This window comes from Anoplophora glabripennis, unplaced genomic scaffold (genome assembly GCF_000390285.2).
Source record: "Anoplophora glabripennis isolate ALB-LARVAE unplaced genomic scaffold, Agla_2.0 scaffold85, whole genome shotgun sequence".
Taxonomy (NCBI): Eukaryota; Metazoa; Arthropoda; class Insecta; order Coleoptera; family Cerambycidae; genus Anoplophora; species Anoplophora glabripennis.
The window spans coordinates 1,147,449-1,173,544 of NW_019416361.1; the positions used below are offsets into that span (position 1 = coordinate 1,147,449).

The 26,096-nt window shown below is 33.4% G+C and overlaps 2 protein-coding genes across 2 annotated transcripts in view; one reads left to right on the top strand and one right to left on the bottom strand.

Annotated features, from left to right (window-relative positions):
- Positions 1-5,503, top strand: part of LOC108917139 — a 14,894-nt gene extending 9,391 nt beyond the window's left edge. The window contains exons 4-5 of the mRNA XM_018723599.1: positions 2,372-2,746; positions 5,191-5,503. Of these exons, the coding sequence (XP_018579115.1) occupies positions 2,372-2,746; positions 5,191-5,366 (551 nt within the window). The 3' untranslated portion in view covers positions 5,367-5,503. The remainder of the gene's footprint in view (positions 1-2,371; positions 2,747-5,190) is intronic.
- Positions 5,504-9,150: 3,647 nt separating this feature from the next.
- The window catches only part of LOC108917154 (4-hydroxybutyrate coenzyme A transferase), a 20,750-nt gene continuing 3,804 nt past the window's right edge, over positions 9,151-26,096 (bottom strand). The window contains exons 2-8 of the mRNA XM_018723628.1: positions 20,961-21,123; positions 20,767-20,905; positions 19,666-19,756; positions 19,184-19,372; positions 16,002-16,250; positions 15,524-15,757; positions 9,151-9,496 (exon numbers count right to left, since the gene is read on the bottom strand). Of these exons, the coding sequence (XP_018579144.1) occupies positions 9,312-9,496; positions 15,524-15,757; positions 16,002-16,250; positions 19,184-19,372; positions 19,666-19,756; positions 20,767-20,905; positions 20,961-21,123 (1,250 nt within the window). The 3' untranslated portion in view covers positions 9,151-9,311. The remainder of the gene's footprint in view (positions 9,497-15,523; positions 15,758-16,001; positions 16,251-19,183; positions 19,373-19,665; positions 19,757-20,766; positions 20,906-20,960; positions 21,124-26,096) is intronic.

The following is a 26,096-nucleotide window of genomic DNA, read 5'->3' on the forward strand; positions in this document are numbered from 1 at the left end:
AATGTACATGGGATTTAGGAAAAATGTATATGTTTGAAATCAATTTCGTTTTTATCAAGTCTTTCAAATGTATTCCCTCCTTGCTGTCAGCTGATTGCGACGTTGCCACATTAATCCTCAAATCGGACAGAAATGCAATTATTGGTTTCTGTTTCTAATTAATACAGCTGCACTATGTTCAAAACTTACATTAGTTTTACATCAAAAATAAGATAATACTATGTACTATCTATGGAAAAGTTTTGTTTCAAAACTTTCATTAGTTTTACATCAAAAATAAGATAATACTGTGTACTATCTATGGAAAAGTTTTGTTTCAAAATTTCTAAATTTTTTTCTCAGTTATGGACAAAAAAAGAGCCGCACCGTCCATTCTTCGCCATATAAACCTATATTAAAATGAACAAGTTTCAACAACAATATCTCAAAATCTAGATTCAAACAAAAAATTCAAAAAAATATGACGCACAGAGGGAGCACTGGGTTATACGCTATATAAATTTCAAGTACATCTGTGTATTTGAATAAATCCGATATACCTCCTTAAAGCAGATATTTTGTTAGGATTAAACAATTTCTATTTAAGGCTAAATAATATTTCTCTCACTGTACTGATAAGAATGAAGACGTATCAACTTTGCATGTCCAGGGTTAGAGTGAATAAAAGGAAAAACACTTTTATTGTTACATTTTACAGAAAAAAGCTCACAATATAGTTTCCATTCAATGATTCCTTANCTATTTAAGGCTAAATAATATTTCTCTCACTGTACTGATAAGAATGAAGACGTATCAACTTTGCATGTCCAGGGTTAGAGTGAATAAAAGGAAAACACTTTTATGTTACATTTTACAGAAAAAAGCTCACTGTAAAAAGTTCTGCTTGTATTTAAAATGAGGTCGCCAAGGTGAATATTAACATGCCATGTATGAGGTGCCTAGAAAATTTAAAAAATGTGATCACAATAGTAAATTACCCTCATTTTTACTCTTTCATCCACTGTCCATGTATTTGATTTCTTTTTTGTGCAATCGCTAATAATTGTACTTTTAACATAATGTCTTTATACTAAATATAGTTTCCATTCAACGATTTCTTGATTTGTTCTTTTTTCCATGCGGGTTTTGGTAATTTTTCATGACAATCACTGCACCAGGTTCAATGTCAGGCAATATAGACACAAACTATTTTTCTGGTACCCGCTATCCATATCTTCACGCTAAGCTTCTGTGCGTCATGATTTGAACACACGTAGATTATATTCCAATAGGTGTATATTAATCGTCGTTCTTTCCTAGAGACTGCTTTTAATCTCACAGTAAAACCTTGTAAAAATGCTTCTTTTCCTGTTGTTGATGTTTGAATCTTGCCAAGCCTTGGAGACCATATTTCCTTCATGTAACCATTGAATAGAGAACAAATGAACAAATTGTCATTTCAATGTACGAAGTAGATACAGAGTAGAAGGTTTAACTGGAATAAATCCTGTAACTTAATAAATAACCAAACCTCTTTGTAATATGCCCCATTGAAAATAAAAATTGACGTGTTTTACATTGACAATTTATTGATAAATAAATTGACGAAGTTTTTCATGAATTAATTCACGAATTTATTGGTAAACAGTGTGGTTTTACACTGCTACAGACTATGTCAAGTTTTTTGACGTATGAATCAGTTCTACCAATGAATTAAAGAAGCAAATAAATTTCAAAAATGTGACCTTTCCACTCATAATTGTAGTGACACAACAGCGGTACCGTTCTGACACATATGATATAAATATTATAGTTTTTGTAAGTAACAAATCAGTAAAAACAATGCAAAACTAGCACGACGCCACACAATTATTTACATATTCCAATAACATAACCTCATTACTGATCTGAGGCTGGAAATCTGTTGGGTTGGTACTTCCGAACTTCACGAAGAAATTGACGAAAATTAGAACATGCTCTAATTCGTCAAGAACTTGATGAATTCATGAAGTTATTTGACAGCAGATTTGGTGCATTACACTTGTCCAATTTCTTGATGAAGCGACTTCATGAATTAATTGATCAATAAATTGTCAATATAAAACAGCTATTAGGAATGTTGGGGCCAACCTTTATTTAACTTAAACTTTAACTTTCCACTCTGCATATTATCGGAACACTTTGCGAAATGAACCGTACATTACAATTTCCATGGGGAGATTACACAATGTTATTTCGTCGAATTAAGAAGTAGTAACAATTGTTGTTTGATTTTTTTATGACTCTACTCCCTACTATTTTGGCACGACCATAAGTCTATGAAAGATTAACCTCAGTTCACCGCCCAAGCAACTAGTAACTTTCCTGGGAATGTCTGTTCCTTAAATTCCAGGCATTTCCCAGCTGCAGTGGGCTTTGGCTTTCCTGAAAACCATCCACACCCGCCAGGGCGACCATCCCAAGGACGTGCAGATCTGCATCGACCTCATCGAGAACATCCTTCTGGACCAATACGCCGATCTAGCCAAAGATCTAACCGGCATCACCAAACTTGACCAAACCGTTCACTACGTCGACGGAGCTTTAGGTACTCAGTCGATGGTAGTAAAGACCATGCCGTTCTCCTTAAATTACGAAGAAATGATTAATAAATGCCCAGCTACTGTGGCATCGAAGGATTCGAAATTGTCGATGACGTCCGCTGAGGCTAAGGACGAGCTGGAGAACATCAAGAAGGCTGCCGGTGTTCAGTCTATCGAGAACCTTGGTAAGAAAATGTCGCAAATATTCCTAGTTGATTCCTAGTTGAAAGGTGGCTTATTAGAACGCGACATGTTACAACAAGTTAAAGGATTGATCTATAATATAGAGATCCAGAATGATTGAAGCGTTTGGGGAACGCAGCCTGTTTCTAACACCACTTTTAGCATATAAAAATCTGTAGTATTGACAGAGACAGGCACAGGCTGCGATCTCCAAACACTTCAATCATTCTGGATCTCTCTGTGCAAGAGACCACATGTAAAATTTCAGGTATGAGCTCATTGATTCTATTACTTGTGTATGCTAACTCACAACGTTATAATAATACCGTCAGTGTTTAGAAGTCAGTAGGAACAATGTGCAACAATATACAGGATGGCCAAATGAAAATTAAACAGAGCCATTTTCAGGAACTGCGTCAAGATTGTAAAAAAAAACGCTTAGACCCGTCGATTTTAGATTAAAGGGGGACATTCTTTGCTGGTATTTTTGACTCCGCCACTTTCACTCCAAAGCAAGGGTAAGCATCACCTCAAAATATTTAAATGGCATTGGGGTTGAGTAGTATTTCTTTTGAAAGCTCTTACAATTCCCTTTACAACAGACTTTAAATTTTATAATTCCGCCCAATACTTATTAAGAATTTTGATTTTAAAGTTGAAACTTATGTACAATTAGTAACGGTAAAAATGTCAGTCATTCGAGTTAAGTACGTAAAATTAGTGGATTCCAAATTATTTTCTAGTATTATTTGGAAACGTTGGTTGGTAGTTTATTTAATTGTGTTTTTGAAAATTAAACACTAGGTATGGTTTATTCCATTGTGGAAAGGGTAGATATTATTTCGCTTTACTTTATGAACAATAAATGTGCGAATAGAACAGCTCAGCTATTTAATGAACAACATGAAGATCGACATGTCAGGAGGAAGTATGTTTTAGAGTTAGTAAAAAAATTTCAAGAGACAGGGAACGTAGCCAATAAAAAACGAGAAATTGAAAAACCTATAGTTAATGAAGCTAGTGAAGTTGCAGTTTTGGGACAAGTTCATTTTGATTCTACATTAAGTACAAGGCAGCTGGCATCTGTGTCTGGGATCAATCGAACTAGCATACAAACCATTTTGAAGAAGAATAAATTCCATCCATACAAAATACATTTAGTCCAGGAACTTCATGAGGATGATTATGTCCGCTTTTTGCAATTTTGCAAAATAATGAGTGAGCGAGCAGGGAACAATCCACAGTTCCTTTTTAACATCTGTTTTTCTGATTAATGCAGTTTTTTCTTGAACGGGACGGTAAATCGTCACAATTGCTGCTATTAGTCCGATTCAAACCCAAGAGTTTTTCACGAGGTGCACACACAGCAACCGGAAAAATTAAATGTATGGGCTGAAATTTTCGGTGACCGGCTGATGGGTCCTTTTTTTTCTTCTTTGTAATTTGACTGGCCAAATGTATTTGCAATTACTGGAAGACGCTATTGACCCTGCCTTGACTGATATTATTGAAAATGTTCCAGAGTATGATGAAGATCATTTGATTTTTCAATAGGACGGTTTCTACGGAATTGGAATGGGAGAAGAGGCAGCATTGAGTGGCCTCCACGACCACCGAATTTATCGCCCCTTGATTTCTTTTTGTGAAGATACCTAAAAATTAAAATCTATAAAACACAGCCAGCGTCGCTGGAAGATTTGCGAATGCCGTCGAATCACTCCGGAAATGCTTCGGAATGTGCGCGAACGTTTCGAACAAAATATTTATTCTTGTATGGAAGCGGGCGGTTATCAGTTTGAACAGCAACTAAACATAATTTATATTTTAAAATGTTAATTTTTTTTTCAAAGTATTGGGAGGAATTATAAAATTTAAAATCTGTTGTAAAGAGAATTGTAAGAGCTTTCAAAAGAAATATTACTGAACCCCCAATGCCATTTAAATATTTTGGGGTGATGCTTATCCTTGCTTGGCGGTGAAAGTGGCGGAGTCAAAAATACCAGCAAAGAATGTCTCCCTTTAATCTAACATCGACGGTTCTGAGCGTTTTTCTACAATCTTGACGCAGTTTCTGAAAATGGCTCTGTTTCGTTTTCATTTGGCCACCCTGTATAATGACTGATTTGCCGATAGATCGTCTAGATTTTCGTCTATGCGCAGTAAAAAAAGTGAAAAACACGTTGCAACTTTTTTGCAACTTGCATTTTTTCCATTTACTTTTACCGCACTATTTTTTTAATGTCGTTTTTACGAGGTTTACCAGCTTCTTTGGTAGCTACCTATATTAAAATATGTTAAAGACACCCACTTATTCTTTAACCTATTAGTACCTTTTTAAACTAAACATTTTGCAATAGTGAATCAAAATTTGCATCTCCCAAATTTTGATTTTCCATGAATTCAAACGCATGCACCTAACTGAAAATTAATTATGGTCTTCCTCCAGATACTGTTTCTAAACATCGGGCTATCAACGTACTGAAAGCTTGGAAGACAGACCAACTAGAAAAGATACGTGGGGAACTGAGGAGGCTGAGGTCAATCGAAGACAAAATGAAAGATATAGACGATAACTTTGAAGGTTACATAGAGGATGACTTGGAAATGTTATACCCACAGTAATATAAGCCGGTTATATTTTATGTGTACCTACCCACCTCTTATTGAGGATTTTAATATATTGATAAGGTCGTAGAAATGGTATAGGAAGTGTATACATAATAACATAAGTTGATTATATTAGTTTTCAATAAAGTATGTTCAGGTTTTTATTATTTATGTATTTGAATCTTTTTAATGACTAATATTTAGAGCATTGGCCGATTGATATCATATTGGCTATTTGAGAGTAAAAGGACTTAGTTGCCTTGTTGAGATAAAATCTGATTGAGATTCTTTAACGAAATACATCCGGATCCGCTTCACCATGAAGTTAAAATAAAACGGTACTCTTCCATTCCTAGATGTCTTTGTTAAGAGGAAGTTGGATGGTACCCTAAAGGCATAATGTTTACAAAGAAGCCAATACAGATAGGTATCTATCTGAAGACTGAGTTTCATCACCATCCAGCTTATAGCTATATCCATCAGTAGAAAGCCTAACACCAAGATAAGACAAGAAAAATCTGACAACATATATCTACCCTATCAGCGTTGTTAAAATATGCTGTTTCTTTAGAAAATACAATATTAGTATCGTCTACACCTCAAGGACGATGGGATAAGCCTCTTCCAAGACGAGCTACAAGAACGTACATATCAGGGAGTTCTGCAGTATCTCGTGTGCATGCACATGCAGCAAAATATACATTGGATAAACAGACAGGAATGTTAGCACGAGGTTAAAGAACCACAAGTGTTACCAACATAGAAATCATCAGAGTGCAGAACAGATACTCAATAGATCTAAGTAGGTAATACCAAAATAGTTGACCAATATTTTAACAAGAAGCATAGATATAAGTCCTGAAAAATCAAAATAATTTCAATAGAGATGAAGAACTACCTGAAATTTATTGATAACGACTCATACATAAAAACCAATGAGTGGAAATCCAATACACACAAGTGTGGCCAATACAGGCTAGATGACTTAATCTTCAGTTTCTACTGAAGAAAGCTCGTTTCTAGAATCGTCTAGAAGTTTAAATCGTCGTTATACCAAACATAGAAATAATTTAACTGTAATACTCTCAGATCCAACAAATTAGCCATACCAATATTTATTGCATTTTTACCTCCATATTATAACCGTATTCTTAGATCTGACGACGTTGATAATGAGTGATCTATACATCTTTTAAAACACATGTAATTAGGTATCCAATAAGGGGAAACATTTTTAGAAATTTGAAGATATGTATTTATTATTCCTTGACATTAAATCGACTATATCGTTTCATGATGTCAATGTGTCCGTGATAGTCTTAAATTTTCCCCACTCTCATTTGTTTGTCTTCCTCTTTAACAAGATTACTATAGTAGGATCATATTCGATGCAAAGTAATACCACATATGTGGTAACACATCGTTGCCTGTCAAGGGTCCAGTGCGGTACGGTTTTAAGGGGTTTAGAAATTGATTAATTTCTTTATGCATTATGGATTAACAATTATATACTTATGAAGGACAAAATGAAAAACAAAGGCATCTCCCTTATTCTCATAAACTATTTATTTTAAATGTAATTTATTATAAATCCAATTTTTGTTTTTTAAATTCCACATATGTATTACATTTCACATCTGTACGCGCCACTGTTGTTTATTTGTTTTTTGGAGGCGTTCTCTGATTTACGACCAAATTCACCAGGTTAGAATTTGAGATATAACCAACCACTTTGTACACTCGATGCACCTGGGCGACTACAGCTACTACCAGAGCACAATGCGTATGATGCAGTATTTCAGATTTTACATTCAATTTCATTTAAAATTGGAAATGGTTCATCTTACGCGTCCTAAAAATGACGACACGATTTTCCTTTGATAAAAAACCGACAATTTGTTGCTCTACTTTGCATCGAATACGATCCTACTATAGATCCTGCAACTGGTGGTTTGTCAGCATGTGTGATTAAACAGCTCACATGCTTTCACATGGGTTCGTAGCTTATCACCATGTCCAACCATCATCATTAAGATCTCTATCCTTTCACGTTTTGTTAAATGTGCTATTCCTTCTAAGCTCCAAAAAATTCAATGATAAATTTGTTAAGGTTAAGGTTAAGTTTATTAAGGTTATAATAATAACGTACTAATTTGTGAAATTGTCACGCTACAACAGTGGTGTTTTTGTTTTTAAGGAACGACCAACAACCGAAATTTAATAACCCTAATTTTTATTGCTGAACTTGCAAACTTCTTTCGTTTTTTTGTTCGTTAATTATTTGCATTTGTTTCGTTTCCAAGTACAATTTCTCTTATGAAAAATGACATTAAATATTTTTTTTAAATAAATGTCATTTTCTAGCCATATCTCGCTTGTTATTTGAGATAGACCCATCACTGTATTCGTAAGAGAAAGCTTTAAGCTTTATCCGAATATGAAAAAATATACAGAGTGGTCCATAAGAAATCTTTTCTGGGTCACCCTGTATATAACTGATCATCTTAAAAAATGTCCCTCCCGAGAACAAACTCGACCTGTCACGGCGTTTTTTTTTTAAATCACTCAGTATAAAAGTTATGAATTTTGTTCCAAACTTTATCATCACGCTGTATATGGCCGTATTAACTTATGGTGGGGCCTGGGACAGCAAGCTCTATGGAGGTCCTTTTTATTAAAAAAAAGGTCATTCACGCAATCAACGCCTCATCGGTATAAAATTTCAGAACATAAGCACTTTTCGTTTGATTCTAAAAAAAAGTTCACGCAATCATGGACTTACCGATATAAGATTTAAAATAATTAAAAACCTAAACACTGTTTAGTTTCATTTTGCTAGATGTTGTATATTGTCCCTATATTAAATAAATAAAAATTTTACCTAACCTAACCTAACTTTATATAAACAGACACATTTTTACATGAAATTGGTTAGGTCAGGTTAAATTTTTATTTATTTACTATAGAAACAAAACTTAACTTTATGCAGAAATCTGTCAAGATATCTTGCCGTTTCTTTTTTGCCCATGTTCATATCATAACGTCAACATGCATATTCCAATCGTGTAAACAATGATCAAGCACATGCACCTGCGAAACTATTGGTCAAAATGTATTGAATCCTCGACCTTAGATTCAGAATCGTACTTCAAAACGTATATTTCGTGCGTATCATTCGCGGTTTAAAGTTGTTGTTGTTGGACGTTGTTTTGGATTAATTTAAGATGTTTAAATGGCTGAATAAGAAACAATCGGAAAAAATATACTGATTTTGTTTAGAATTTTATAACTTTTTAACAGCACCCGTTTTAGCTTTCCTAATGCACGCCTATCTACTTTTAAGGCCACGACGTGGTTGCGTGCAATTGTTTACTTCGTTGGAATATGTAAAGTGACCGTAGTACTGTTCACTCAACTAGTTCAAAGCAATGGCACTGTTACTTCCGTACAGTTGCTTTAAAACGGCAACAACTAGCAACTCTGTATCAACTCGGTTTCGGGTGCTGGCCAGTGACGGCGTAGACAAGAGTTAAAGGGTAGTTTAAAAATACTAATTATAACTCGGCTATTCATAAATAATAATTCGTAGATTATGAAAATAACTTCAAATTCATGTAATTTCGTGTCAAGTTTCACATTATATTAAATAACTACCTTTTTTCTTTAAGCTTTTCCGGATTTTTCAAAAAATATTTATACTTACCTATTTGTAAATGCTACATGCTACAAATATCTTCTTCTTCTTGCACTAGTTTCAATTTTTTTCTCACATTGTCAGGTACAAAAAAATTTTGAAAACTCGTTTATTGGCATCAAGCGTACATGTCTATTTTCATTTTAATAAAAACATTTTCATCAATTTGTTTACTTAAAAAAAAAAACAAAATACACAACTTTTCGTATAATACAATGTAAAAAATAATTGGAATAAAAATATTACTTTAAAATAAGAGTTTGCTTTTAAGGAGATGGCATAACTTTAAGGCGTTCGAAAGCGGCTTTCTCTAGTGCTTCTCTATGATCAGGGTGGGCGATGTTGATCAAAGCGTGCGCCCTTTGTCTGAGGGATTTGCCGAATAGATAGGCGATGCCGTGCTCGGTTACTACGTAGTGGGCATGCGCCCTAGTGGTTACAACTCCAGCACCTGAAAAAGGAACAGTCGGATAAAACTTAATTTCTGTAAAAAAAATTAAGATAATTATTGATTTTAGTGAAAAATCATTATTGTACTAAAAGTGCGATTTCCTGTCTATAAAATGCCTTTCTTAAAGACAGTGGCGGCTGGTGCGGGAGGCTGTAGGTTTGAAACACTGAATACTTGGGCTCCCCGTAATTCGCCCCTAAATCTGTAGTGTTTATAGCGGTGGTCATGGTTATCGTCTCGCAGCAGTGAAAGACGGAGTGGCGCATATTTACTATGCAGTTTGGGCTCTGTTTAGTTCGCCCCTAACCAAATAGCTTTTTACAGCTGTATTTTCTTATTAAACGTAATTTGTTCAGGTGTGGTGTAAAATTTTGTTAGTTGCATATTGTTTCTTGTGTTTTTTAAAATACTTAACAGTAAAACTAGACAGACCAACAGCATTGTAATGCTATCTACTGAAAAATCAGTGAAGTAGTGCGAGAAATACCAAACTTTAATAAAAAAGTAGCTAGTTAAGATTAATTTCTTTCCGACAAAAACACTAAAAAATAATGTTGAGCCATTTTCCTTATTATCCTTATTATTCCTTATTTTCCTTATATTTTAATAGTACTTAAGGTAAAACTATCAAATTTGATTTTTTTTTCAATATTTTTACTTAAATATTTCTGCCCTTCCTGGTATGGTATAGAAGTAAAGATAGCCGCCACTGCTTAAAGATGATGTTGAGAGGTTAATACCGGCGCCCAACAGAGTTACAGGACAAGACGCTGGGGCGTTGACGTCCGAAAACTCTGCGGCCAATCAACGTATTCCACGACATGGTGCCTAATGTGGGGCTCCAGGACATTACCTTTTGCGCAGACCAATATTCTATTATAAAGTCGCCTTTATGTCAAACGTTAAACAGTTATAATACATATTATGGAGACTTTCAGTATTATCTTGCAATGTGATTGACAAAAACATGTTTTCAATAGATACATATTTTTGTTTCTCTTTTATTTGTACCTTTTCTGTTATTTTTGTTATTTGTATCATTTTAATATTTTGCTTTTTTGTATTCCAAGGTTTGTATTGTTTTTATGTAGTTTTAGTTATTTTTTAGTGTTTTTTGCCTCTACTTATTAAATGTTTTTATATTTTATTTTGTAGCACTTTTAAATTGTTTTACAATCATATTTCGTGTAAAAAAAGATATTCAATTTCAAAACTTAAACACGATTTGGTTTGATTCTGTCTAAATATCTCGAAAATTAATCAATAGATTTGAAACGACAGGATTTATCATTGTTTTTAAGTGGTCCACACTTTTAAAATTTTCAAACGCAAGCCCTGTATATAAAACAATAATGTGGAAAAAGACTAAAGTACCAAAATTATGAAGCAATGTTCCTCCCATCTAATTTCGGTAAAGATATCATTAATCACAATTAAAAGCGAGATAATTTTAAGATAAAATAAAACAGAATTTTTGTTTCGTATTAAGTGAATTTTTGTGAAAACATATTTTTTTATAAAAAAACAAGCAGTTATAAAATTAGATCATAACTGGAAGGTCTTCAAAATTTCGATGATGCAATTGAAATTATAAATATGTACATCGGTCACATGCACGTCATGCTATTATCATTGGAAAGATAAATGACAAAATTAATATTTTCCTGTGTAGATAATTGTTATGTTTACATTCTATAAATGCTTATAGGCAATTGGAAACACGATTTTATTATTTAATGCTTTCAGAACAAGTCTATTATTATTTGATCTAAATATAGGTGCGTACAAAAAAAATAATACAGGGTGTATTACATATTCATTTACTATGAAAATATATGCATCAAATATTTAAATAGTTGTAAATAATATTTAAAAATCAAAAGGACTTTCGGCACAAATTTTTTCAAACAATCCTTTCTGGATAGCTGGATTTTTTTCTTTAGCTAGCATCGGTATCAGCTACTGAACAATTTGATATATTTACTTTTATTTTATATTTTAAAGCAGATGCCCAATTAAGAGATAAGTGCTGTACTGCAAATAACCTTGACGCTAATCTGTACTGACCCTCATTACAAATTTTGTGGATATAATATCTTTTACCTTTTCCTTTTTTTAAGTTTCCTGTTTAGTCTAAGAAATCGTGATTAAAAAAATATACAGTTTGTAACTTTAAGTTGGGGCGAGTTTTTTAGGGGTAATAGTACGTGTTCCCCTGAAATTCTTATTTTTTAATCAAATAAATACTCGAGTTATAATTAGTTTTTAATATGCAATGTAATATACACGTATTTGTAACAAGATTGTTGGCAACCTACAATGCACACGGAGGGAGATAGTGCGGGTCAACAAACAAACTGTGTCCTGAGGTCCACATAGTTAAAAGTGGGAGGTTACACATTTAAGAGATTGTGCGAGCTTTGAACGCCAATATGCTAATATTGGACGGGAATAAATTCAGAGAAGTGTTATAAAAGTCATATGAGTAAACAGGAAATTTGTTTTTTTAATAACCTTTCCTTTAAGTACGAGATTTAACAACAATGCAGAGACCAATTCCCAATTACGCATGCGCTGCGACTAAAGCGCGGAGTTATTTGAGGTTACATTAGCTTGACCAGTGGCGGGTACAAAAATTACTAAAATAGGTTTTAAAAAAAAGTTTTTCAAGGAGGAATTTGAAAAAATAAATGTGTTGATACATGTTTCTGAAGGAAGCAAGCCTCGGTATAAGTATGACCTTCATTCAAAGTTAGAGCCTGTATATAAAGTGGGTGTATATAACTTTATACCAGGCGTCTTGTAAAATAATGCCACAAACTATAACTATTTTTATCTGATTTCAAAAACCAAAATACTTATGTAATGCAAAATGATATTAACTTAGTTTATTTTCAACATTTGCCTCAATAATAGTATTTTTTAATAGATCGGCGTACCAAAAATCAGCAAAAAAATATTTTCATAAAACTTTCAACTTTTGTCCAACAATATTTTTTTTAAAACCTCTCAGCTTCTAAGACATTGTTTTTTAATTTTTTTCTTTTAAATATACATTTTATAATTAGATGACGTTAGAACAACAAAAACAAAAGATATTTCTTTTAATGACTGCATTGTTTAACAATTTCAATGTGTCAAATGCGTTTTTTGTTTTAATTACATTTAAACATCATTTTTAGGTTATATTTTGCGTAATAATTTATTACCAGCTAGTTACTAAATATTGTTGGTGTAATTCAATACTAACTGGGACATGTGGCACATAGAGTAGTCGTTTCCTGCAATACCAACACTTAGGAGTCCTGTTGTATGTGAGATAGATCGATTTTTGGTATCAAAGAACACTATTTGAATTTTGATAGGACTTTGTTAGAGGACTTTCTTAGGAAAAAATTAATTATTTTTACAGTCTTCGGGAAATATTCTTTAACTGCCTCAGAGGAAGAATAAATACTGATTTATTTTAAATATGGAGGACAGTAGCAAGTTAAAATGTAAATTTTCAGTGCTGTAGTACAACAATATTTTACTATACTCCCCGGTCGAAATTATAGAGAGTGACTAAGACATAATATAAAAACACTATTACCATAATGCATATAAAATATAAAATGATTTTTAAACGGTTCAATATTATTTATCTTTGTGCCGCTCGCTACGCACATCGATAGAATCTATAATCGTCTAGAGACCGAGTTACACTGAACGTCGATCTATATTCTATCTCTGTCTTTTGCACTTGGTAGGGAATAGGGAAATGCTTTTTTAGTGGGTGTAAACGGACTTGATTTAACCCGTCCTGAGAAACGTCATAGCATAAGCGTAGACGAGGGGTCTAATTCCATGGCTATAATAAATTTATAAATTAAAAAAACACAATTGGGACGTTTTAAAATGCTGTAATAATTAAAATGGATCAAAGTGCCTGTTATAGCAAACCGTAAAAAAATATTAGATGTTATGTTTCATTATCTTTTTTCATTATTTTCTATATCTTGTTGCCTTTTACGCAGACACGCCAATGGATTTTCGTTCCCGGCACGCTTCATCCCCCTTACTAGTCCAAAAGCTAGCGATGAATCACTCTATAATTTCGACCGCAGAGTATAAATTATTGTTTCATGTTTAGGTAGTTGCTGTTTTTGCTATTGTTGCTGGGTAGATGTGACGAACTAGTGAAGGTATACATACAGTCCAATTAATTGGGCCTTTAAATTGCAATTTTGATCAACTTGCCTGAACTTTTGAGACATAAGTTAGCTTGAGGTATATAATAACAATAAGTGATAGTAATTTTGTTTTCAACCCCCACCAGGAGTGAAAAAATATAAAATAAAGGGGTTTTTCAATATAACTCAAAAGGGGCAAGGATTAGAAAAAAAGTTTCTTATAAAAGTTTTAGAACATAAAATTCTACATAAAAATGGTCTATTGACTTTTTCTTGTACTATTTAAATTAACAGAGTTAGAGAGACTAGAAATTAAGGGATGATTTCAGAAATTTAAAAAATCGTAACAAGCAGAAAAATGAACGAATTTTATATATATTTTTTCAATCTATTCTAAAAAATGTAAACTATCTCTTCAGAGAAATAGATATATTTTTTTTATATAAAAAAGTTATAACAGTTTCAATTTTTTTCAATACTTGGTATCTTTTCTCGCAAAATATTTGTTTACGAAGGTGATGGCCTCCCCATTTGACGAAAATCTCGGTCCTCCAAGCGCAACTTTTAGCTTAGGGAACAAAAAAAGTCGCTCAGGGCTAAATCTGGTGAGTAAGGAGGATGGTCAAGCAGTTCAAACCGTAATTCGTGGATTTTTGCCAAGAAATCGTTGAGGTGTGATTACGGCACATTATCTTGGTGAAACAACAATTTTTTTTTCTACAAATGTGGCAATTTTCCGCAATTTCTGCCTTCACCTTTTCAAGTAAAGATGCGTAGTATGCTCCTGCAATGGTTTTTCCTTCTTGAAGACAATGGATTAAGATAACTCCACGACTAACCCAAAAAACAGTCACCATAACCTTCCCAGATGAAAAACCAGTTTTTGCTTGTTTTGGAGCCGATTCCCCCTTCGCAGTCCACTGTTTTGACTGTATTTTTGTTTCTGGGATTTATTGCGCCTAAACAGAACGTTGGAAATGTTCATTCCAACACGTTTTTGAACTAACGTGAGCAAACGAGGCACCTAACGCGCGTACGGCTTTCTCATGACTAAATCTTGATTCAACATCTTACAGACATATTCTTTGGACATATTCACAGCCTCTGCTGTCCCTCTCTCTTTAATTCGACAATTGTTTAGCACGATTTGTAGAACTCGAGCGATGTTATCGTCGTGGTTGTAGTTTTTGGATTGGCCAAGCTGACCACCTTTAAATTCAGCTGTCCAAAATTTCACGGAGGTAAATGATGGTGCAGAATCCCAGAATTCCCGTACCCAGTCTATTGTTTTTCAAAAACAAATATTTAATGACAACTTGATATTCCATTTTTTCCATTTTCATAAACACTCACATCGCCTCACTCAAACGGTTGTAAAACAAATGCGCGTCCAAATTGGCTGAAATTTTGGTAAGTACCATTCAAAAGATGCGCAAACACATTCCCTGGCTTTTGTTTACGAGTGCTGCCATCTTTGAGTTGAGGTCGGAAACTTTCATCTTCCATTTACAGAATTTCACAAAGATCGGTATTTCGTGATTTTGAGTGATTTTGTGTTTTGGCATTTGGAGATGTACCTTCTCAGTAGATTATGAGCAGAAATCATTACAATTAATCGTTTTGGAGGTTGGAAAAGCGACAAAATAGCCGTTAAAATATTTTTAAAAACTGCAGGAACCTAAGGCGAGTGCCATAATATAAAATACAATGACAAAGAAACATGAAATACAAATCACATCCAAGATATTCAAAATTATGATTATACGATTCGAATGGAAACAGCGCCATCTATCGCTTAAAGTGAAGTATCCGATATACTCGAGTAAATTATCAAATATTACAACTTCCAACTCACCTGGTTTGAGTATGGGTGTGATTTTGCTGTCTCCCTTGGTCGTAACGGAAGGCAAGGCGATGATCGGTTTTCCTAACCCGTCCAGACCTTCAGCTGCGCCTCGGATAAAGTCTACTTGGCCCCCGAAGCCCGAGTACATCCTGGTTCCGATGGAATCGGACGAGATCTGACCCGTCAAGTCGACTTCTATGCACGAGTTGATCGCAGTCATCCTTGGCTGCTTCGCGATAATGCCTGAAATTTAATAAATAACACACTATATTTTCTTAAATCGTTACGGATAAAAATAGAGTGTGTCTCAACAGGAAGCGCAATTCACTTTAAAAAATGTATCTCTTAATATACAAAAATAATATGAATTAAACAAAAAATATATACTACGGTAATATTTAACTAAGAAATGTTTGCTTGTACTTTGCGAATTTCTTCGTGAGACACCCTGTATATTTTAAGTAAATAGGAGCAGCCATTGACTTACTTGTACTATTTACATAGTCGACCACCAGCATTTCAATGAAAGGGTTATTGTCAACGAAATCGTACAAATCCTGAGTTCCGATCAAGAACGATCCCACAATACGGCCCCTGTGGATAGATTTCCGGCTGTTGGTAACGCAACCTCGGTTCACCAGGTCGATGACGCCACCGGCGAACATTTCCGAGTGAATACCGAGGTCTTTGTGGTTGGTCAAACCAGCCAATACTGCATCGGGAATGCTTCCAATACCTAAAATGGTGTTCCGTTAAATTTCTTATTTCCAAGACAATAAACATAAATTATTTTTAATAAAATGGACAACACACGTTTAAAATGTAGCGATTTAACTGTGCAGTTAAAAATTGCTGGTTTATTCCTTACAATTGGCACAAATGCATGTGGGAACCATACAGTCTGCAATCGACACGTTAGATAAGTCTGCACTGCTTGAGCTGTGTCGAGAAATCATAACGATTTAACTGTACGGTTAAAAACCACTACCATTTATTCCATTTACAAGACAGAAATATCGGTACAAGCAAATCACAAGTCAAAAAAATCTGCACAGTTTTATCGTGCAGATAAATCATGACTATGTAAGTGCAGTTAAAAATTTCTTATTTTATCCACATGGCACAAATATCTGTGCAAACTATACAATTTGCCACGTCTGATTTACTGCAATCAGTGCAGATAAATCCTGGTGATTTATCTGTACAATTTAAACTCTCCATTATTTATTTCATCGACTTGGTTCATATAACTGTGAAAACCATACTCTCAATTCCACGTTTGATAAATCTTCACAGCTTGAACTGTGCTAATAAATTGTAATAAATTAAATGTGCAGTTAAAAATTGCTTTTTCCATTCATACAATAGAAATATAATAAAAAAAAACATACAGATTTATCTGCACAGATAAATTATGTCGATACTGTTAAAACTTGTTAGGATTTTGTTTCATCCACATGGCACACTATACGATTTCCCGTCCACATGTTAGACTTATTTGCACAGTTTGATATGTGCAGATAAACAGTACTAATTTAGCTGTGCGTTTAAAAACAGCTAGGATTTATTAAATGACAAGGATGTACGGAAACCATACGAGTTCCCATAAACAAGTCATAAATCTGCAGTTTGATCCGAGCAGTTAAATCGTAATAATGTATTTGGTCAGTTAAAAATATCTACGATTTTATTTCATCCACATGGGGTAAATATCTGCGCAAACCAGACGACTTTCCATCCATATGTCGCACAGTTTTATGTGCAAATAAATAGTAATGATTAAACTGTGCACTTAAAAGTTGCTAATATTTATTAAATGGATACGACACACGTATCTGCTAAACATACGATTCTCCATCTATTATAAATCTGTAATTTGATTCATGCAGCTAAATCATAATTTATCTGTGCAGTTAAAATATCTACATCCACGTGGGGCAAATATCTGCGCAAACCATACGATTTTCCATCCATAAGTTGGATACTTCGCAGTTTGATAATGCAAATAAATCGCAATGATTAAACTGTGCAGTTAAAAAAAAAACTATGATTTATTAAATGGGAGCGGCACAAATATATTTGCAGTTAGATCATCATTATGTGTAGTTAAAGCAACAATTTTTCTTCAAATGGTTGCACAAATATTTAGTTTTAAGATTAAGTTAACTATCACTACAAATATGTATTTAATAGCATACCATGCATTAACTGAAAAATAGTAATATCATAAATAAATAAATAAATAAACAAATAATCTTTACTTTATATAGAATTTTCTTCAACGAACTTATGTTAAAACTGTAACTTTTCCGACATATTATAATTTTTGTACTATAAACATTGAAGCAAATTGTGAGTAGTACTTTAATTGCAGTATTTTTTTATTGGTACTTAGATACTCCTTTACATTTCTAGTGTGAATTTAATGAAAAATTTTAATATAAAGCAGCAATATACATGTGATAATGGTAATGTTAAATGAAAATGAATATTCTGTTCTTAAACTGTTAATATGTCAAGCAAGTAAAGAATAAACAAAACGACAGAAAAATATGTAAATTTTACTTAATTCTACACTATTGTTAAATTTTCTTTGAAAGTCGGAAAAGCAGATAGCATTAAAAAAAAATTATGACAAATGCAATTACTAATATTGATATTTATCAAAATTGAATAACACAAATTTTTCCTATATGACATGTGTCTGTGCCTTATTAAAAAAATTTGGAAATGGATGTCATGAAAAATGGAATCAATATCGTAAAAAAATGTTTGTAAAATCCTTATTCCGAGAAAAAAAATATTGAAGTTGTAGTATATTCAACCCTTACATCGATGTGGTACAGTAGTCTCTAGCGACTTTGGCGATAGTGTTTACATTAGTTTTTCAAGTCTTAAAAATGGTTTACGTGTATAGCAACTCGGAGTTGATGGTTTAATGGCGAAGGAAGATAACATTTCTGCTATGGTGAAGCAAGACAACATTTGTGTTAGTTCATACAAACTGGAAAAGGCGGCCCAAATATCACGTCTGTGGACAAAACTTTGAAAAGTTGTTGTAACATCAGGTATGTCAAATTATTTTATTAATTAAAACCACAAATTAATTTTATTAATTAATAATAACAATAGCGACAAAAACAGTTGAATTTGCTGATATAAAATAGGAGCTATAAAAATTTATTTATTTCTTTCCTTTCAATTTTTCGTCCGTTCATTTTTTACTACACATTGTCGCCGTGCCGGTCGCCGACTGCATGCTTTGCCTTGTGCAAAGGTCAGGTTCTACAGTGGACCATTTTCCAGTGCCATGCAGAAGTATATTTTTAAATCATTTTCAAACTGCCGATTTTATTTTACAAAATTGTATTTGTAAGAGTACATTTAAAAATTTGTTTTGGATAAGTTCTGAATCACCCTGTATGAAAGTGTTATTTATTTTAGAGACGAAACGTGTCAATAAAAAAAATTGTCAAAGTTGCTGTAAAAATAAATACTATCAAAAAGTAAAAGTTTATTATCTGTAATTATTTATTTGTAGCGCATTTAAGTACTTTTCTTAATATAAATTAAATAAAAAAAGTTAAAGTTTGCTGTCTTTTGCAAAAGATCCTTTTTCTTTTCTTAAATGTAAATTTCTAAATTTGTGTATTGTGAATTGTCACTTACCCATTTGGAGTGTCGCGCCATCGTCAACCAAATTCTCGGCGATGTTTTTTCCTATCTTAGCTTCTATTTCGGTGGGTGGTTTGCCTCCGTGAACGGGAAGAGGGGTATCTACTTTAACGGCGTAATCTATGTGACTAATGTGAATTATCCCGTCACCAAAGGTCCTTGGTAAACGTGGATTAACCTGAGCTGAAAAAAATTGCATTTGCAAACATAAAATAATCGCGACAAAATTAACAGTATTTCTCCGTTATGGGATTCGAAAATTATGTAGATTTAATCGATTTTTAACAGCATTAACTTCTCCAATAACTTGGTTCATTTGGTTTTTTAAATTTTGAATCTTATTTTTTTGCTATATAGAGGTCTTGTAGGCCTGAAAAAAGTAGCAGCTTTTGAAAGGTTACATATGTGGTTAAAATTTTGACAATTATTTCAGCGACACCTTGTATATTCATTTATTTTGAATTAAACAAACTTACCGATAATTATTTTTGAGTGGGACATTCCAGCTCTAACACAGTCTACGCTGGTTCCCAAGCTGCAATAACCATGGTTGTCGGGAGGAGATACCTAAAGGCATAATTCTGTTTATACAGTATTGCCCATTTCAAATGGAAACACCCTTGTAAGAAAAGGTATTTAGTGACTGATTTAATACGTTTTTTTTCCTTCGAAAGATAAAAGCTTAAAAAAGTCTATTAAATTACATATGATTTGAATTTACTTTGAGTTACAAAAGCCTACATTAAATTCTTTTTCAGTGTTAAATTTGACGAAAAAAATAACTGTTTAGCTAATTTTTTTATATAAAATCTGACTGTATCATCTCAATATGGTTTGTACCACCATTCCATGAAAAAATAGTCACTGCTCATTGAAAAAATTATATAATATTTATCATTTGAAATGAATCACACTGTATTACCATACTTTTCAAATCATATTATATATTAGTAGAATTAAAAATAAACTTCTCATCAAAATTAATACTCCAGTCGAATTCGAGTTTGAACGTGAAAAAATTATTAGTAGATAGCTTCCACGCGGGAGGAACGACGGGCCCGCGCAAGCGTGTGAACATCGCTTTCAGTAGCGCGCGAGATTTTTGTCTTGAACGTTTCAAATTCGGTTAAAAAAAAATCTCGCGCGCGGCCGAGGGCGGCGTTCCTACGCATGCGCGGGCCCGGCGCTCCTTCTCCTGCGTGCAGGCCGTTCATTATAGTCAACCCTCAAACGTTTAACCCTTTATTTAATTGTCTCCAAAATCCTGGCCCGGTACGTCCAATAGTTAATTAACAATTAACATTATAAAAAAAGTTATCTTGGGAACAAATGGGCGTAGGTGATTTCTCTTTTTTTTTTAAGTTACCGTAAAAGTAAGCTCTATTTAACGCAAATCTGATTTTGATGATGGGTTATTTTTTCAGTAACAATTCTAAGACTGATCCTTTCAAATATAACCTGAAATCAGAACACGTGATTGGTTGATTTTGAAAATTACGGCGGGTTTTTTAAATTCGGCCAATCAACTGCTCCGTTTTCAGTTCCTAATTTCGTTAATTCAAGTTAGCAATTATTACCTGGATCACAGCAAAATCAGGTTGGATGATCTTCTTGTAGAAGAGCAACGGGATCTCTGACAAAAATATCGGTATGGCGTCCCCTCTACCCTCAGCTACGGCTTTCCTCACATTGGCCCCCATAAAGAACGAATTCGACCTGCGTACAAAATAAATAAATAATTAAATACGCAAATAAAATTTCCAGGCAATACCTGAAAATACCCTCACAGGAAGGATCGGTATACGCCGCTGGACCTTCGGTGTGCATGTGACAGACGTTGACGTCCTTTAAATTTTTCTTTTTGCCTACCTCCGTCATAGCTTTCAGCAGGTCAATCGGTGTGGCGGCAGCACCCTGGGCAAAGACAGTGTCCCCTTGAAAAAGTCAGGAATTTGAAGTAATATGATAGAGATTATTTTAAAATGGAAGCACCACCATTAAAAAATGAGAAAATAAAACAAAATCTGACTGGCTTTGGCTAATTATAATAATGCCATTTCCTTCTGAATTAAAAATTGTCCAGTATCTCCTCTTTTATCCTGTTCTACAAGATTATTTCCCTTTAAAATGGGTCACACTGTATTTAAAATTTTTTTAACTTGAACACCCAGTATCTCGGAAGCTAAGCATTTCTCGTTTCATAAGTTACACCCTGCAGACTTGCTGAGGAACTTTATGAAAACAGTAAAAAACTATCACCCTGTATACATAATCTCACTATGAATACCAATAGTTAAAAATAAAAATCGACTCATTGTTTTTACCAAAAAAAATTCAGTTTATTCATTACTTTATATAAGTGGTGTATACACATAATACAAAATTGTAAATAATTTAAAAAACATTCGCTCACTTGACTTTTAACAAACAAAAATAAATTAGGCAAATTAGATCAACGTACGTAAGTTCCCGTCAAAACAAAAATTCACCATAATATAGTCATTCAGTGAACCATTGATCTCGTAGGCCATTGCCACATACTTCTATACTCCGCGGTCGAAATTATAGAGTGACTCATCGCTAGCTTTTGGACTAGTAAGAGGGATGAAGCGTGCCGGGAACGAAAATCCATTGGCGTGTCTGCGTAAAAGGCAACAAATTATAGAAAATATTGAAAAAAGATAATAAAACATAACATCTAATATTATTTTTTACGCTTTGCTATAACCGGCACTTTGATCCATTTTCAAATTTCCTGAGAAAACTTACCATAGTAATGTATATATTTTTTTACACCATCAGAAAATAGAGATTTCAACGAAGAAAAAGCCCACCGACGTTTTTAAAAAAGCAGATATTTTGACGTGAGAATTTTCGATTGAAAATTAGAGTGCTTTTTCGATATTAAGTAAAAATAAGGTGAAAAAATAAATATTACAAATCAAAAAAATTACAACGTGTTTGGGACACAAATAGGTAAGTTTTCACCAAATTTCGTGAAAAAAAAATTTGTTTGGTAAAAAAAAAAAACCAAAAACTTGGTTATTTGAATTTTTCACATAAATTTTGAGGTTATGTGAAAAAAGTGTAAATACAAAAGTTGTAGACCTTTTTATTACCTACAACTCATTTAACTTTTTTCCATAAGACTTGTAGTTTTTCTGGAAATCAAGGGAAACCGTTTTTTACCTTTAAAAACTCACCCCCTCAGCTCACTTCCCGACCTCAGATCGCCCGTAAATTATTTTTCCTTTCATTTCTGTTATATTCTCTTTCTTTTCCAATGGGCTTCATCCTACTACAATTTTTTTTGGTTTCAAAAATTATCGACCCTGGTCTATTTATTTATCTGAAATCTGTTTTTGAATGAAATTTAAATATAACATTTTAAAGTTGCAATTCTTGCGTTAGATAAAAAAATCACTAATATAGGTAATTTCGCAATTTACAATCTAGAAAAAGTTAATTTACAATTACGCGCCTTAAATAAAACTAAATAATATTCATTTTAAGTACACATCTAACGAAGTTCGCCCCCCCCCCCCCTTATAGTACGGGAACGCGCCGAAAGAGACGCTGCTGTCGCGAGTTGGTGGAAAGTAGAGAATTGTTGATCTGTAAAATCTCATTAATCTATGGGCTAATGCTAGAACTTCGTGACCAGTGTTGCCAGATATACCATTTTTATGGTATTTATACCATTTTTTCACCTATCATACCTATAAGTTTTTTGAGGATACCATTTTCCATTTTTCTACCATTTTTTGGTTGTAGAAACCATTTTACTACCATATTTTTAACAAAAAATTTTTATTTCATGTGCTGCTATAAAAGGTATTTACGAAACATGGCACATCACTACTCTACTCTCTAAAACACGTGGCTCATGTATGAAACTCGTGCATTTAGCCGAGTTATGGGGGATGAAAATAAGAAACGTGCCTCACGCACGGCAAAAAACAGATCCAGTAGATTTTCAGAAGTCAGCAATATTTTGCTAAACAACAAATTGCAGCCACATGAAATTGTGGTTGCAAATTAAGCTTGGAATGATTTAATTTGAAGGGTCATTGTAATGTTATAAATATTAGACATCAATTATACCATTTGTCAAGCCGTTAACTTTTAACAGCATCTATTTTGGTCCCGCGGAATTTTAACATATTTGGTTAAAATAAACCCTTTAATTTTTTACAGAATACAGTATCGGGTTAAACACACACACACACACATATATATATATATGGTTAAACAACGGGAGGTTAAAATTTTAACTGTGGCCTTAACGTTAAAATTTAACCAAAAGTGTTAGGACCAGAAATAGACCCGTTTTTTGTCACTTAAATATAGAGCTTAAAATGCAAATTCTATATTACTGTTATTTTTTTATTTATTGATTATGTATAAAACATTGTTATTTTTGTATTATCAAGATACCATATTTTTCAGTAAAATACCATTTTTTTCAAGTGTCGGATACCATATATATTTTTTTTCATCTGGCAACACTGTTCGTGACTGACATAAGTGACAGATCAAAAAAAGTAAACAAGTTGAACACGCTAAGTCTGTTGATAATACTTCTAATATTTGGTGAGGTGCAAAGTACAAAAAATATATTTAATTCTGGCACGAATCCGAATCACGGTTGTTGACACACACAAGCTTGATTAGACGTTTTGTTTCTGACGTCTAAACAGAGATTCCAAAACAAAGTAAAAATAGAAATTCGGTAGCGAGCGACTCCCGAAAACACCGAGAAAAATTGTACTGGCGCCAAGGTGCTCGAAATAACTGATCTTGCGTTATTATTAAGATATTTTCGATAATTTCGGACCCACCATAAAAAGAATATCGTATTGCTTCTACCTTATTGGCTATTAAAACGCAGAATTACGAACCTAATTTTGCAAGTTAAGTACTAATGTAGCAAATAAAATACTGTATCGAATTTTGTGAAGTTATTACGCGTTTTTGAAATATTAACTTTTCCTTTTTCAAAAAAAAATTGAGGGATTATATTTCGGAAATGGTGAATTTACTTTTTGCTTATTTTTAAGAATTACTAAGATTATTATTAAGAATTACATTCTTTACATAAGAATGTGATCAAAATGGCCCATAACAAAAAAAATGAAAAAAAAGCACTGCGATATATTATTTTTTAATCTTACAAAGAATATTTCTGTCATTTAAATGGTAACACATCTTTTTGGAGAACTCTAGAGAAATGATGCAGCAAAGTATGATAATGGAACGTATTTCTCTTCAAAAATGGCATAATTTCTGTTTACCGTTCAGTAAAATAATCCACTGGTTATTTTAGAGATCGGAAATGTTAGGTTAGGTTAGGTTAGGCTGTAGGCCGGATTCTCTTTTATGTAATTTTAGTCAAACAAATTTTAGTTACACTACAGACTTTTCTTAGGTCACTTTTAATTTCGGAGTCCCATTTTCAAAATATAGGGTGTCAAGATTAAAATTTAAAAAATGTTTTTTTATTGATAACTCCGGTGATTATAGAGATATGTATTTTGAAATTTAGCATATATTTTGATCTTAATCGGCACACTTTTTGTGCAATTTTGGTTTAAAATGTCAAAGCGCGAACGGAGGGGAGGGGAGTTGCAGTACCCATGGACCCCCTATTTTCTTTTTGAGTACGCCTATGCTTTCTAAATATTTTTTTTAGGTAAAGCGGCGTTTTATACTAATTTTCTCACTCTTGTAAGATTTTGATTTGGGGCTCGGTTTACGAGATATTGTAATCTCTTTGGATACGCGACATCAATTTAGTCAGTGTCTGATCTGAAGATTCGCATCGATCAACTTATTCGATACGCATCTAGCGAGACCCTAAAGTCGGACGGACGTGCCGGTGAACAATGTTGGCCGTGCATTCCATTGTCGTTTGTGCGTGTGTGAATGCGTTTAACACTTTGCTTGGTCGAGTTTATACTCCAGTCAGGTTAGACAAAAAAAGGGCTTAACCGGGAAAATATTAGGGACCACAATTTTATTGTTCTAACCTTTAGGGGGGTCAATAGTAGTGTAAATTCAGACTCGCGACTGAATTCCACCCCTGCGTTAGCCGCCATCTTGAATTTAAGGAAAAATCGTTTTTGCTCAATATCTCGGCCATTTTCAACTTTACAACAAAAATAGTATGGACTTAAGTTGTTGCAAAAGCGATTTCCTACAACTTCTTTTATTACAAATTTTATCGTGCGATCGATATTTTTCAAATTAAGGGGGAAAATAGTGACAAAGTATAATTATTGAATTATCTCGTTTGTTATTGAATATACGACATAAATGTACATAAACAAAGTTGGAAAGAATTATATTTTCTACAATTTGGATCTCTTTAATTTTTTCGCTATAACCAATATTTAAGGTCCTACGCTTGCGGAGACGTCAGGCCTATGGTATGTTGATCCCTTGAGTTTAGTTAGGCTTGCCATAGGCGTACGACCTTAAATTTTGGTAGTAGCGAAAAAATCAAAGGGATCAAAACTGTAGAAAATATAATTCTTTCCAACTTTGTTTATGTACATTTATGTCGTATAGTCAATAACAAACGAGATAATTCAATAATTATACTTTGTCACTATTTTCCCTCTTAACTTGAAAAATATCGATCGCACGATAAAATTTGTAATAAAAGAAGTTGTAGGAAATCGCATTTGCAACAACTTAAGTCCTTACCATTTTTGTTGTAAAGTTGAAAATGGCTGAGATATTGAGCAAAAACGATTTTTCCTTAAAATCAAGATGGCGGCTGACGCAGGGGTGGAATTCAGTCGCGATTCTGAATTTACACTACTATTGACCCCCCCTAAAGGTTAGAACAATAAAATTGTGGTCCCTAATTTTTTCCCGGTTAAATGACAACCCGACTGGGCTA